Here is a 15,501-nt window from a genome sequence, read left to right on the forward strand (position 1 = left end):
ACAGAAAATTATTTTAATTGTTGCAAAATATTTATTGATTTCAACACCTATGGGATGATGCCGAGGTACACAACTCAAAAATGTATGAAAAAATGTCCACAAAAAAGCAACAAGAAGAAAGGGCTTCTGGTTATGGGATTCAAATGTCCATCTCATTGGTTGATGGAGTCAAATACTGAAACAAAACATGCACAGAATTTGCTCTGGGACAAAAAAAGTTTTGTGCCTTCACCTAACCCAACTGGTATAATTTCACAACATTAATCTTTGTTCTACGTGTTTGTCCAGTATGAACGTGTAGGTATGAGGAAGTGTAACCAGCCACCGGGAAGGGTGCTTAATTAAGAAAATCTCCTGAGTGTTAATTTAGAAGGTAAAAATGTTAGTGGACGTATGGGTATGGATGTGGTTGGATGGATGACCTGGGGTCTGTTTCAGAAAGCGGGTTTAGTGAAAACCCCGAGTTTGTTAACCCTGAAATGAGGGAAACCTCGGGTTTGCCGTTTCAGAAAGAGGGGTAACTTTAACTCTGAGTTGGTTACTATGGTAACTGAGTCTGAGGTTTTCTTCAGGAAACTCAGAGTTTCGCTCTGTCTCCTCCCTCTAGGCTGTAAAACCCTCATTCGACTTCCTCATTCATTCAGCCCGTGTCACACGGGTCTTAGAGTGATGACTGAAAAATTAAAAAAAACGTTTGTCTGTGTGACAAAGAAGATAATTATTTGCGACCATGGCATGTCCATTTGTCTACGACGTAGTTGACGAGGGGGCTGCACTTCTTCGCAGGGAGTTCAACCCTCGTCGGGACAGGATGATAAGACCCCGATTAGATGTCTTTTCATTTCCGAACCACTTTTTATTTGAGCGTTACCGTTTTTCTTTACAGTCACTGCGTTATATGCACACTCTTCTGCAGCTGCACATCACAAATATCACCCACCGTGGACAAGCACTCACATCTGAGCAAATTCTTTGTGTTGCCTTTTGTTTTTTTGCGAATGGAAGTTTTCTTCATAATGTTGGGGATGCAGAGCACCTCAGCAAAGCCATTGTCTGCAGGGCAGTGAGGAAAGTGTATCTGGCTCTCAAACGTTTTTTGCACATTTTTGTTAAATTCCCTAGCCACAAAGGAGCCATGAAGGAGGAACTCCACAGGATTGCAGGTAAACAATGTAGAAATCTGTTTTAAAGAATGATAATGTATTGTGTACTGTTAATGACATGTTGCTGTGACCTCAGACTAGGATTACTAATTTCAGTTTATTCTAGGATTTCCAAATGTGATTGGGTGTGTCGATGGAACCCATATTCCCATCAGGGCTCCCTCTGAAAATGAGGGAGACTATGTAAATAGAAAGTCCATCCACAGCATTAATGTGCAGGTAGATATGACCACTGTGTCAAAATGTGAAAGACTGCATCACAATCCTGCAACTAACATCTGTCATTCTCTGCACTGTCAAGATCATATGTGATGCTTCACACCTCATAACAAATGTGGAGGCCAAGTGGCCCGGGTCTGTGCATGACTCACGGGTATACCGTGAGTCTACTGTAAGCCACAGAATGGAACGTGGTAAGTAGCCTAGAGCTTTGTTCAATGTAATTCACTTGTCTCCCTCCTTTGACACACTCAAAGTATCCACTATACATTACGGGACACTGACGGCTATCTGCTGGGTGACAGGGGGTACCCATGCCGGCCAACATTGTTGACCCCTTACCCTGACCCTGAGCCGGGCCCACAGCAGCGCTTCAATGTGGCCCACTGCAGGATGAGAGCTCGGGTGGAGATGACCATAGGCCTGTTGAAAGCCCGTTTCCAGTGCCTATGTCACCTCAGGGTAACCCCTGAGAGGGCCTGCGACATTATTGTGGCATGTGTTGTTCTCCATAATATTGCCACAATTAGAGGAGAGCAACACCCTGCCCTACAAATAGAGGCTGAAGACCCCATCCCTGCAGCTGACATGCAGGATGGAAGGGCAGTCAGAGATGTCATCTGCCACAATCATTTCGCTGTCTAAGACACGTTTTTTTTTTTCTTTTAGTTCTTTAACATGTCTTACCTTATTTAGATCATACATACTTTAAAGTCGTAGTTATACTTCTTAACTTCCAACCGCTTAGCCATTGTTCATATGTTTGACCTATGAAACATTTACACAGTGCTTCTCAGATGAGGCCTGGGTAGTTTTCTACTTTCTGAAGCCCAAGGTCACTGAGTACTCCTATCTCTATATAATGCCTGTGTATTCACTCATCTGTTTATCATTCTTATTAGGCTCTCTTTGGTTGCCTCTCTGTTATGCTCTGACCCTTTGCAAAAGTATTTTATAGTTATAATAAAATAATCAAAAGATAAATCTGTGTCAAAGTCATGTTTTGTAGATTTTCCACCACCACTGCAGAGAGCAGTCAAATAAGACAAATGAGTCACATTTTATTTGGTCCTCTTTTTTTCCTACAAATACAAAAGAAGACGTTTATTACTGGAACAATATTTAAAAAATAAAATAACACAATTCACCTGTGACTATGCACCCACCTTTCACTTGTGTTGCAATATTTCGATCTCCAGCGCTGACTTTTTAATCTGGAGGTCCAGGAACACCAATTCTTTATTGTTTTTTTTTTTCTATGTCTCCTGTACAGTTCCTTTACAGGTAACTGGGAATACATACGGATGACATTAAATCATACAGTTCATGCAGAATTAACCTCTGGCATTTAGTGACTCACTGTGTTCAACTGTGCTGTTGACTCTGATGGCCCCTCCTCCTGCTACCCAGCCATGCCCTGTTAAAAAGGATAAGAATGTCTGTTCATACTTCAGTGTAGGCTACATGCCACAATATTCCACACAGGAACTTAAAGAGCAGTGAATGGGAAGATAACGCAAGATATCAGTAACATATCATTTTAACATGTTACCTCTGTAGGCCTCTCTGTGGCAGCAGAGAGGGTCTCTTCATCTTCCTGAGGTTCTTCCTGTTTAGATGAGCATTAGGTTTTAGAACACTTTACACTACTATTTGGTCATCTCTGGAGTATTGAGTAGCCTACTTACAGCTGCAAGGTGTTCTGTCGTTGGATGGGGCTCGACAAGGCTCGACAAATCTGTTAGGACAAATGGCCATTGCTATTACATCAATCAATTCATTTTTATTCCTATAGTGACAAATCACAATGAAAATAATGTCATAACACTTAACATGCAGCGCAGGTTTAGACCGTACTCTTCATTTCTTACATCTTATGAAGGCACTTGTGTCCTAGGGAGTGCCAGGCCGGGATGAGCTCCCCCCAGGGATTCCCTCTGCCACTGGCCTCCCCGTGTTCTGGCTCAGGGCCAGCTCCTCTGCCGCAGTCAGAGGTGGTGGTGCTGGGGGTCCACCCGTTTTGCGGGCCTCTGCCTTCTTTCTGTTGGCTGAGAAAAATTTAAATGTATTGAGGACTAATTAATGAAATGTCTGTGACATCAGCATTATGTTAGGGATAAAGCGGCACAAAAACTGCCACTGAATGATATTTACTTTAATATTTTAAATATGATTGAAGTGAGGTTCAGAAATGAGCCCATTTTTCCTAAGGCTTACTTGTTTGAATGATGTTCTTATACTTAATTTTTAGCTGCTTCCATGTGCGTTTTGGTCCTGCTGGATTGCACCTACATTAGTATAAATTTTAGCTTCTATTCCGTGGTTAAATATTTAATTAATACACCAATTCAAACGTACGCGTTCACTCGAGCAGCGATTTCTTCCCACGCCGCTTCCCTCTCTCTCTTGCAGCTGCAGCCATGTTACTTCTCTTGCGAAATACATGTTCGTGTTCGCCACATGTCCGTATGAGTATTTCAAGTTCCATTGGTGTGAAGTAGGAGGACCTCTTATTGTGTACTGTTGCCATGGTGAATCGTGGTATCGGGGCTCCATTAATGCTGGCTTTTTACAGTCAGCATGCACGCACTTAACTCCGGCTGAACCTACTCAGAGTTGATTGAACTAACTCTGATCAGCTGTTCTGGAACCAAAAACTCAGAGTTTCCTATCTCAGAGTAGATCAACTCAGAGTTCAGGGTTAGACTCAGAGTTTGTTGAACCTGCTTTGTGAAACGGACCCCTGTTGAAAAGAAAGATTTACAAAACAATCAGAACAAAAACAAAAACAATGTTCTTCATACTGAAAAAATAGTTGAGGAAATGAAGGTAGCATCATGCAGCTGACCACAGGAGCACCGTCAACATGGGGCACTTAAAGTTTGAAAGCCCTAACAATTGTCTCCTTCTGGATTTCCAGAGCTTTTTTGAAATTCAAACTAAATCCGGGGTCTTTACAAATAAAACCCGAACACCAACTTTCTTGTAACTTTTAATTGGCCATGTTCTGCCTTTATGACTGTTGACAGTGGAGATTACAATGCGTCATCTTCTAGACCAACTGAGTGCCCCCGATTTTCTTTTTCCACCCAGTTTGATCTTTATAGGCATGCTCAATAGAGTTTTGTTACTGACAGCTGATAATTCTGATCATTCCGATTCACAAGCAACAGCAAAACCCAAGCAGAGAGCTGCGCTTTGTAGGCTTAGACAACAGAGGCGACGCAGAGCACCTTCAGAACACATGCAGTGTGATCAGGCCCAGCTCTTTGTGTGTGGGTGGGAGGCGATCCCCCCCCCATCGCATCACTTTCTCCATCTCTGTCTGCATCACCATTTTTCATCTGTCTTCCTCCTCTGTCTGATTTTGCTGAAAAGCCATTCAGCAGATGTTTGTTGACTGTGCACTACAAAGGATAGTCAGTATATCAGACAAAGTTGACAGTTATTCGCACAGTTCTGTGATATAGAGCATGCTCAGCTTGTGTTCCTGCTGCTGCTATGTGGTCCTATTTCTCCATCTTGTTTCATCATACTTATTTTAAATTGGGGTTCATTTACTGCATCTTTATCTACACAGACTACACTTTCACTAATAACAACTGGCTTGAAAACTTTTTTTTTTACCTGTTTTGTTTTGTGGTATGTCTCTGTATTTGTTCTAGCCTGATGCCAACTGCATCCATCAAGTGATCTCCATTCTCTGAACAGTATATCCTCATATAATGTCATTTCCCTCCTATGACCTGCACCATTGAACCGCCTTACGACATTACCATATTTACTCTATTAACTTTATTTGTTTTCAGGCTGCCAGTGCAGATCTCAAGAGCCCACTTTATCGAGCACATTCACTTTGTCAGCATGCATAATCAAGTTTATACATTAGATTTTATGCAGCTACTCAATCTGATTTATTTTCTGTGAGGAAGGAGAGGCACCATTTTTTTTCTTACCAAGTCACACTTCGGCATCATCTATCAATTCTCTGTGTGACTGCCACTTCTTCCCTGCTACTTTTTAAGTGTGTCCCAATCACGACTATACAACCATTAACTATAAAAATAAAATGTTTGGCAGAGTAGCCTAATGGTCGGTTCCTCAGAGCTGCTTCCTTACAGGGATCGATATACAGTATTATTATTCATTTGATTTGTCTTTCCATCTGGTGTTGCAACAGTAAATGTTTAATAACAGTCCTGTACACCAATGCCAGTCAAATATATATACATATATGTACATGTATATTCTGATCTTCTGATGTCACACTGAGAAGATCCTCATTTTAAGGGACAGTCCAATCCTGTAATTCTAATCAGAAATTTAAATCATTTTAAAAAATGAGTATAAAATACGTTTCTCTAGTGCAGGCATAATCCATATTTTTCATTTCTGTAATTTTTCATTTATAAATGTATTTATTTTTTAATAGATCTAGCAAATGCTATAGGAAAAGTATCCCCACCACGTTCTGACAGATATTCAAGCCGAAACGTTTCCCAGTCGTCAATTTAAGCGAATGACTCAGATAAACTCTTTCACCTCACATCTCCACAGACATTCAGACACACTTCTGCAGTGCCATAGCAACTGACCTGCCGCAGCACTTTCATGTCTAATGGATGGCTGCATTTATTTTGGTAAAAAAACAACACGTATAGATTCAAAACACATTCTGATATAATTATGTTAATATTGTCAAGTATTTCGAACTGCACATCATACATAAAGATAGACAGATGGACAGACGGACGGATAGATAGAGATTTAGAGAGATAGATAGACAGACAGATAGATAGATAGATGCTGTTATTGCTAGCATGGTTTTGGCCGACTTGTCCCTTTAAATGGTAAATGGACTGTACTTATATAGCACTTTTCCAATCTTTGCGACCTCTCAAAGCAGAGGCTGCTATGTACAGTGCCCACCTGTCAGTCAGTCATCACATTCATACCCGCTGGCTATGGCACCGGGAGCAATTAGAGGTTCAGTGTCTTGCCCATGTAGCCTGAAGAAGCTGGGGATCGAACCACCAACCTTCCGATTGAAAGAAGACTCCACCGTTGAGCCACAGCTGCCCCTCAGAGGGAAGCATCACTTCAAATCTATAAAAGGGCATTGTCTCCTCAGGATGACCGTGCACCAATCAACTGGACACAACAGGACCCTGAACGGATGATGCGATGAGTTCGAAATCATGTGCTTTATACGCTATGGCCTTCATGGTCACCAGACCTTAACTCAGCTGAAAACCTTGGGGAGTTTCTTGAATGACTTATGTTGCTCTCTCCACCACCATCATCATCATCATCATCATCATCATCATCAACATCATCATCATCACCATCACCATCACCATCATCATAACACCAAATGAGGGAAAGTCTTTTAGAGGAATGGTGGTCATTCCTCAAGTATAGTTTGAGATTACAGACTCACACATCTGTTCAAGCAGCACATGGTGGCCAAAGATCAACCAAATCAATTAAAACACTTAGATGGGTTAACTTAGACCTTCCCAAGCATCCACACCTAGACATACATAAAGAAAACAGTGTGTCTCTAAGCATGTATACTGTATATCTTTCTTAGGGAGAGACACTAGACACAGCAAGGTTGCAGAGCAGAGAAATGACAGCACAGGATCCTACACAGAGGCCCTATCTTTACAGGGAATTATTGCGCATTAAGAGGGGAATTTGCTGTTAAGATTGGATTGTGGATGCTGATAGCACCATGAATTGTGCATCATTTGCACCCGATATCTGCTCTGTCTCAAGATCCAATTCACAAAACAAATTGCACTAATGACATTAAAGCGTAAAGTTTTGGAGGTCTGTGCAGTTTGCTCTTGTTTTGCATCTGACTGTGGAGATGAGCTGTAAGCACCTCCACTAACACACCTTTAACACCTTAACCCTTTAAGACCTACCATTGTGCAAGTCCGCCAGGACATATTCTTACATTTTTACATACTGTAGTGCCATATTTTGGAGTATTTTTATTTGCTTTACACCAATATAACCCCTATATCCCAAGTTTTAATAATATGTATTGACTTATGTCTTAACTACTACAATAAATTGCTTAAAAGTGCAATAAACAAAAAAAAAAGAAAATCGTTTTAGTTTTCTTCACATTTATTTCAAAATACAGAAGCTGTATCCCTCAAATTTGTAAATGTAAAAAGTTGCACAAAATCCTTTGGAACCACAGGAAATTTATTTGGAGTCTGTTCATAACTTGCTTTTTGAGATATTGTCATTTTTGTAACCTGTACAAAAAACGAAGATAAATAACATATATTTAAAATACCAAAAATAGTAAAGAGACAACATTAACATCAAAACAAATTATTTACGATCACAGGTTCCTATTCAAAATCATTGTTCAATCCCACCAGTGGAGCTGTGGTAAAATTTATGACAGTTCCTGTCCACAATGACACAGAGAGGCACTTCACATGCCTCACTCATGAAGGGGGTGCACTTCCCACAAAGCTTGCACCTCCTGCGCCCACTTGTGGCCTTTTTTGAGCCAGATGCCCCCTCAACTAGGGCAACAGGGATGTGATGTTGGCTTCCTGGGCATTGTTGTGAGGGCACTCCGCAGAGCTCTGCCGACAGCTGCTCCTGGAAGGCCTGGTGAATCATGGGCTGCTGCTCCAGTTTGCCACACAGTTCTTTGCGGAGCAAAAAGCTGTTTGTCACAGCAATGTCAATGAAATGATGCAGCACTGTCAGGTACCATTTCCTGCTCCTCCTCCATGAAGAATAGGAGCCAATCAGCTGGTCGGACAGGTCAACTCCTCCCATGTAGCTGTTGTAGTCCTTCACAGCCGATGGCATCGGCACCTGGACCACTGCGTACTTCCCACTGACCTTGCACATCCTCTTTACAGTGTCCCTTGAGAAGGCAGTGTGAACACACACTCACCTCCCTCGTGTCCATCCACTTGATGTAGAGAAGGGCCCCCTCTCTGATCCACCTGATCGCCCCCCCGTGGGGATTTTTTTGTCAGGGCGTTGATTTTTGTTTTCGGGGTGCCGATTCTTGTTTCCCGGTATGTCCCACAGGCTCCAAACCCCAGGTGGTGTAGGCGCAGGAACAGTGCTGGGCTGGTGTAAAAGTTATCACAATAAATGTGATAAACGGATCCCAGGTAGCTCTTGTTGATGAGGGACATCACTGCATCAAATGAAAGTCCCTTACCAGTCGCCATATTGGACCTCCCTGTGTAGATGTTGAAATCAATGGTGTAGCCTGTCGTATCCGACAGCACAAAAAGTTTGATCCCCCACTTGGTAGGCTTGTTCTTGATGTACTGCTTCAGGGCAATTCTAGCTTTTGTGGCTACCATACGCTTATCCACAGAAAGCTTTTGCTGGGGGTGGTAAACAGCTTTACAGGCCCACGTAAGCTGTCGTACAGGGGGCGTATTCTATGCAGACAGTCATAGTCACCTGTACCTTTCTTGCTGTCATTGATCACATCCTCCGCAGGGTCACTCATGTGTATGTTTCCAGTAATGGTGAGGAACCGTTCCCTGGACATGACCTTCCTCGGATATGGCACATGGAAGATGGAATCAGTACGCCAGAAATCCCTCACCTTTGGAAGCTTTAGGATGCTCATGTACAGTGTCAGCCCAATGAACTGATACATTTCAGGCACTGTGACCTCAGCCCATTCGAATTTTTTACCCGCAGCAATATTTTTTGCTGCATTTTTGTTTGTGTTGGCACACATAATTTTGATGGCCGCCTGGTCCAAGTACATTTTGAACAGGTCAGATGGAGAAGGGCTGACCACACATTCTGACAGTGGTGGCTGGACACCTGGCCTCCTTTTCGGAAGGAAATGTGGCAGGGAAGGCAAGCTGTCAGGCTCCTTCTCAATTTTCCAGCCAGCTGCAGGGAGTGCCTCTGGCCTGGAGCTCTCGCTGGTGGAGCGGCTTCTGCACCCTCTCCTGGCTGGAGCCCGGCCCCTTCCTCTCCCTCTGCCTCTCTCCGGGGTTCTGGAAGAGCAGGAGACCTCCATTCTCTCCTCCTCCTCCTCCTCCTCCTCCTCCTTTGAAGCGACCGGGTTTTTGCGGCTCCATAAATATATACGTGTGTGTGGAAGTGTGTCAAAAGTGTGTGATGGATGTCTGGTGTGTGTGGGTTGTGTGTCTGAGTGCTTTTGTAAAAAAAGTAGGGGTGAAACGAGAGCGAAAGTGATTATGTTTGCAGGCTAAGTTCTGTATTCCGCGGAAAAATTCAACAACTCCCGGGAAAATATGTCACTTCCTGTTGTTGGGGGGAGCCTATCGTGTAGGGCTACGTAAGAATCATGTGACAGGTCATGCCCACAACATGATGACGTTTATTTCAACGTAGGAAGTGCTGCAAATACCCGTGGTCTCGTTTATAAAGATTTTTGTTATATGCGCTTTATTGTGTATTTTTACAAACCCATCACTGCAACGAAAAAGCGCTCTGAGACATGGTGAATGTGTGAAATGTTAGTGTAACTCCCCAGATTTTATATGCAAAAAGAATGATCGATCTATCTTATCTGGTTTCAAATCTACCGCCAATCAAAAATGAATATGCAAATCGTAGCGCCGGCGCTACGCTGGGTTTATGTCCCTTCTGCTGCACATTTTAAATGTTAAGTGGGAGTGTCCTGACAAAAATCACACAATCACACTTTCTTGTGTAAAATCTGTTGTGTTTCTATTTAATCTGTTGGTTAAGCACTTGAAGAGAGAACAGAGCACAATAAAGACCCGCCCAAAATCGAGGGGCATTGATTCTTGTATCGCGCGCAGGTGCCTTCTTGTCACTTTTGTCTGCTAGCAATGACAGAAAAATGCTTAAAAGCTGTTGTGGGTTGGGATGCACAACCAACAGGGTAACAAACCCACAAGTGAGCTTCTTAATGATATGATGTGAGGCATCAGCAGGAAGAATGTGAGAACTGTGAGATTTTGACACAGTAATTTGTCCAGACAAACTCTAGAGGTGAGGCTAAGCGATGCTATACCTGGTACAAACCTTACAATTTTGACCATGTGATTTGATAAAACAGATGTAAAAATGAAAATACTTCTAGATTTGGCAATTTCATGGGATCAGGTAGACATAGGACACTATAAATTATGATTTAACATGCTAATATTGTGATGTCTCACTTTGGAGATAGGAGGGACTGTCTCCTAATTGGACCCATGCTTCTTGGATGACGCTGGTTAATTTTAATCCTCATCATCTTCCTCAGCAGGGCACATGTTCAGTGTAGTTTTATACAGCTTTGTACACAATCATAACAGAAATAATAATATGTAATGTGCCAAGAAAGAGAGCAATACTTTTTCATGAGCCTTGGTTCTTGGGTAAGGCTATATTTTTCACTGGTGTCCCAGGCTGACAGAAAAAATAAATAAATAAAAAACACTTTGATGTCTGTGCTTTAGTAATTCCTCACTCCAGCCCCTTATGTCACATTACTGCAGCAGCTGCCAAAAAGTCTCTTTCCCCTTTCAGGCTTCTCCGTGCTCACTGGCTTGGCTATGAAAAGATGGCTGTGAAACCTATAAGCCGGGCCTCTCAGCTCTTTAAGCTACCAGTTCACTGCTCACATGCCAATTTCAACTGAAAACTACTGATCATCACACATATTTTCTTCACAGTGAAAGCATTAGAAGGATTCCCACGCCAGTATTCATGTCTTTTGCGCTGAAATGGTTTAGTGAACTGAACACAGCCCTTCTTCTAGTTGGGTGGCTGCAACACACGCACCATTGAAACTCTTTGCCTTTGTCCACGGTGCTGAGCTCAGTGGTGTAAATGCAGATTGGAGTTTTAGTTGTACAAACATTTCTGGGAGGCAAAGTTATTCTGGAGGCAGAAATAATCTCATTTAATGAGCTAAAGCTCAGTGGGAAAAGCCAAAGAAAGCAGAGCTTTTTAGCCAAATGTAACACCACACTGGATTCCTTTTGGAAAAGGCAATATGAGAAGCATAGATGATTTTACAAAACCAGAACTAAAGAGCTATTTCATTTCACTACAGGTTTTTTTTGCCTCACATATTAATTTAAGCCGCTTTTTTTTTAGTATAGAGATGGTATTTTGTTTTAAATATGCTGATTTAAGAATTGTTATTGCATCAAATCTGCTTGAAGGTCAGTTGCATCAATCCCGTCAATGCTTGACATAATTTTGGTGGCCCCTTTGGAAAATGCAGTACATCTTATCTCTTTGCTGATGTCCTGTACATGTCTGCTGAGTATTCTCAAATATAAAATATGCTTACTTTTAACTGTCTAATGTACTTTTCTCTGTGAAAATTGACCAGGGGAAATACAAACAAAGGCACCGACCCGGTGACAGACAATAAAAATAACCTCTTAGAAATAGTCAATTTTCTTGCTGATGCTCTTGTTTGCTTCTGTTGTTCATATAGAGGCATCAGTATTAAGTTGAGTCGATTTCATAACCAGTTTTAAACTCCTCACAGAACATTTTAATTGCTGTCACTTAACACAATTGCAAAACATGGCTGCCTTTCTGTTTTAGGGGAGACATTTGATAATCTAGTGTCCAAAGGTCGTTTAAGCACACCATCTCTGTAAAATGTAGCAGTCATAAGAGAGGCGTGCAGTTTGAATAAAAGTGACTCAACAACTCAATTGTTTGGTGATTGAGAGAGTGATAGTCAGACATTCTCTTCAGGTAAATGCATGTTGCATGTTTTTCTCAATAGATGGATAGTCACAGCTGAGACAGTGTCTGATCCTTTGACAATAGCAGAAAGGTTCCTCCAAAGCCATCGAGCTGTGAGGGAAGATCAACCAGCTATTTTTATTCAGATGGAAGGAATAAAAAGACCGTTAAGTACACAAGCGTCTGAGCTTCCCTCTGTCTGAGTGAGTTGTTGATGTAAGCAAGGCAGTAAAGCATTGTAGCTGTCACTGCTAGCTAAAGTTAACATCAGTATTCAGTCTGATCACAGCTTGTTTTGTAGGAATATATTACCCAGGTGGGTGGACATCGTTAAATTGCATATAATGTACTGCCCTTAGGTACAAGCTTTTGGCTGGCTGTAAACCTGAGTACTGGACAGACACATATTTTGACTTAATGATGGTGTGATTACAATTAATCTCTTAGGGACCATGCATGTCTGTATTATAATTAAATTACACTGCAATCCTTCCAATAGTTGTTAAGATACTGATTCAGAATAATTATTTCAGTGCCGGCAGTGTTTGACGTCAGTTTTTGACGTTGAAGGTTTATTGCACTTGGTGCAGAGCAGTAAACACAGAAATACAATAAAAAGTAGTAATGTTTACAGTAGTAATCGTACTGTCAAGAAATGTAAATATGATAAATATATATATATAAAAGATTATCACATAAAATATGTAAAATATATATTTGTGTATGAAAACAGCTGTATCATTTATACTGCCATGGCAGTGTGCAAAAGTTTACTGTATAAAATAAAGAGACAATTTGAAATGAACAGAGATAGCAATACTGATGATGTGTGTTAATGTAACAAATAGAGTCAGGCGTGGAGGGCTTAATGTGGTTTTGAAATAACTAAAGTCAACCAATTAAAATGTCAAATTTCAACTTGGTGTGGCATAAGAGAAAAAGTCAGAGGCATCACCAAAGTCATTCTTATTTATCATCAGAGAACCATGAGTGTCCAAAAGTTTAAGTCTGGACTAAAGTGAAGAACCAAATGACTTCTCGTTTCTCTGCTGCCAGTCCGGTTGAAAATTAAAAAAAAAACAAAAGTTGATAACCAAAGCTGCTTTACAGCATGAACCATTTACACACATTATCACACAAAATGCAACTGATATACTGGAAATATCCTGCTTACTCAATGGAGGGATGGCGCCTCGGTGGAGTGTGCAGTAGGAAGAGGAGTCATTCATAATGGTGACTGTTTTAGCGTTGATAGTACTACTACATGTATCAGAAAATATATAGGGAGCAGGGTTAAGTCGGTTTATTGTCCAGCTCAACTGATTTGGTAATTATAATTGTCACATACAGCTCCTTTGAGTGATATCTAGGTAAATTCAGTGATACACTGTTGGTTTCTTTTTTAGCCAACAAATGGCTGGTTGGAAGCTTTATCTGTAATTCAGCAACAACAAGTGTTGTGTTTGCATTAACAGAAACTAGTAAACTAACTTGCTGGCAGGATTGAGCAGAGAAAACAGCATGCTCTTTTTGGTCAAAATCTATTGAAGGAAGGGCAATAAGGGCTGGTCATGACAAGAGTTGTTTTCTTGTTCAGTTAAGAAGCCAGAGTTAATACTGGATTGAATAGAACCAGAAATGAATATTAGTCGTGTCAGGATATGAATCACCATTGTTATGCACAGCTCACTGAAGAGCATGACAAAGAAGGGAGATCCACACAATAACAGCGTTTAAACTAGAAAAATTGCATTTCCTGTAGAAAGTGCGTGGGATTGCTGAAAGCTGAAATGCAATTGCAAAACACAGCTGAAAATGTAAAACATTTGAAAATGAAGAAATGTGAAATAAACTGTTGAAAGCTGTTGAAAAGATTAAAAAGGTGAGGAAAAGTAAGCTTAAAGTAAGGGAAAAGAATCAGAAGGTATGGAAGATGAAGCTGAAGGTGAGGAAGAAGCAGAAGGTGAGGAAGACGTAGCTGAAAGTGAGGAATAAGAGACTGAAGGGCAGGAAGAAGTAGCTGAAGGTGAGGAAAAAGTTGCTGAAGGTGAGGAAGACATACTGAAAGTGTGGAAGAGAAGCTGAAGGTGAGGAAGACATGCTGAAGGTGAGAAAGAAGAAGCTGAAGGTAAAAAAGAGAGGAGAGAGAGTGGAAAGCTGAAAGTGAGGAAAATGAAGCTGAAAAAGAGAAGTAGGGAAAAGAGAGACAGAAAGAGATAGGGATAGAAACAGAGAGGGACAGAAAAAGAGAGAGACAGGGAGAGTAAGAGAAAAGGAGAGAAACAGAGACAGAATAAGATAGGGAGAGAAACAGAGAGAGAAAGAGAAAGGGCGAGAAAGAGAGACAGACAGCTGGAGAGAGATACAAGCAGTCAGCAGTCCAACAGTCTTGCCAGCTAAAACAATAGATTTAAGTAAGCAAAAGCTGAAAACTTGCCTCTAAATAGTGGTAACTTTAAGGGGCAAAAGTAATGAGTATCGGCAAAAGAATGATACTGTGAACATGTAGAGAGTCTGCTGAACTTGTAGATGTATTTCTTATGTTTGCGATGCTAAATATGTGGACCCCACGGTGAAATACAAAAGTGCTCCCAAGTGGTTTGTCCGAGGAAGTTGAAGTCAAGCATAACATTACAGTAGATGGAGAGTTTTCGGCGCTCCTGTTGCTTTGAAGCTCATTGTGCCAAAACTGTTAATTCAAGATTTCCTACATTCTGAGTGTAAAATTATGTGTGTGGAGTGAAAATTGTGGGCTGAGGAGCAATTTGTTGGGAAGAAATTTGAAATATTTTAAACATCCCTCACACTCTAATTTTCAAATCTTCACTCTAGCCCCAAACATTCCGCGCAATACACACTAATGTTAAAATCTGAAAAAGGCTAAAAACAGCATAAAACTTAAACAGTGATAATTCAAAAACTGTAAAATATAGCAAAAAGCTGAATACAAGTTTAATTGAGAATTGTCAACATTTTAAAGCAAAAATTAAGTCTGTGAGTTAAAGTATGCTATAAGTTGTAGCATTACAAAGTTGAATGAGTTGAAGTGAAGTTGAATATTTTTCCCATCTGTTTTCATTGTACAAAAAATGTAGAAAAAGCTGAATATTTGAAAAAGTTAAAAATGTGAAAAGTAATCACCATCATGTCCTTAAATAGCTGAACATTTTAATAGTTGAACGGTTTCTGTAGCGGAAAGTATGCTAAACTATCGTATGGTATGGAAAAATGTAATAATTCAGCAGTAATTCACATTAGGACAAAATTCAAAATGTCACTAATTTCATGTTTAAGATAAAATGTTCATATGTACCACTCTACATCTATCTTGACATTTAAATTTTCATCTTTTTTAAAAGATTGCAGATTCATACAGCGAGAATAAGCAGTAGCTGTTTACAGTAAAACA

General features: G+C 40.8%; 1 protein-coding gene across 1 annotated transcript; it reads left to right on the plus strand.

Annotated features, from left to right (window-relative positions):
* Nucleotides 1–730: 730 nt before the first annotated feature.
* On the plus strand, nucleotides 731–2,027 carry LOC138597854 (putative nuclease HARBI1). The gene is made up of 5 exons (XM_069669374.1): nucleotides 731–832; nucleotides 917–1,163; nucleotides 1,270–1,382; nucleotides 1,465–1,583; nucleotides 1,664–2,027. The coding sequence occupies exons 1-5, from the start codon at nucleotides 731–733 to the stop codon at nucleotides 2,025–2,027; spliced, it is 945 nt and encodes a 314-aa protein (XP_069525475.1).
* Nucleotides 2,028–15,501: the final 13,474 nt, after the last annotated feature.

Source organism: Semicossyphus pulcher, unplaced genomic scaffold (genome assembly GCF_022749685.1).
Source record: "Semicossyphus pulcher isolate SPU_LCO1_2020_fin unplaced genomic scaffold, fSemPul1.0.p SCAF_2, whole genome shotgun sequence".
Lineage (NCBI taxonomy): Eukaryota > Metazoa > Chordata > Actinopteri > Labriformes > Labridae > Semicossyphus > Semicossyphus pulcher.

What these genes read in the sequence shown, in the direction of transcription:
- LOC138597854 (XM_069669374.1), top strand. Translation starts at nt 731, where the DNA reads ATGGCATGTCCATTTGTCTACGACGTAGTTGACGAGGGGGCTGCACTT. An exon ending in GGAACTCCACAGGATTGCAG is followed by an intron (nt 1,164 to 1,269) that starts GTAAACAATGTA and finishes AGTTTATTCTAG; the next exon opens with GATTTCCAAATGTGATTGGG. An exon ending in TCCACAGCATTAATGTGCAG is followed by an intron (nt 1,383 to 1,464) that starts GTAGATATGACC and finishes TGCACTGTCAAG; the next exon opens with ATCATATGTGATGCTTCACA.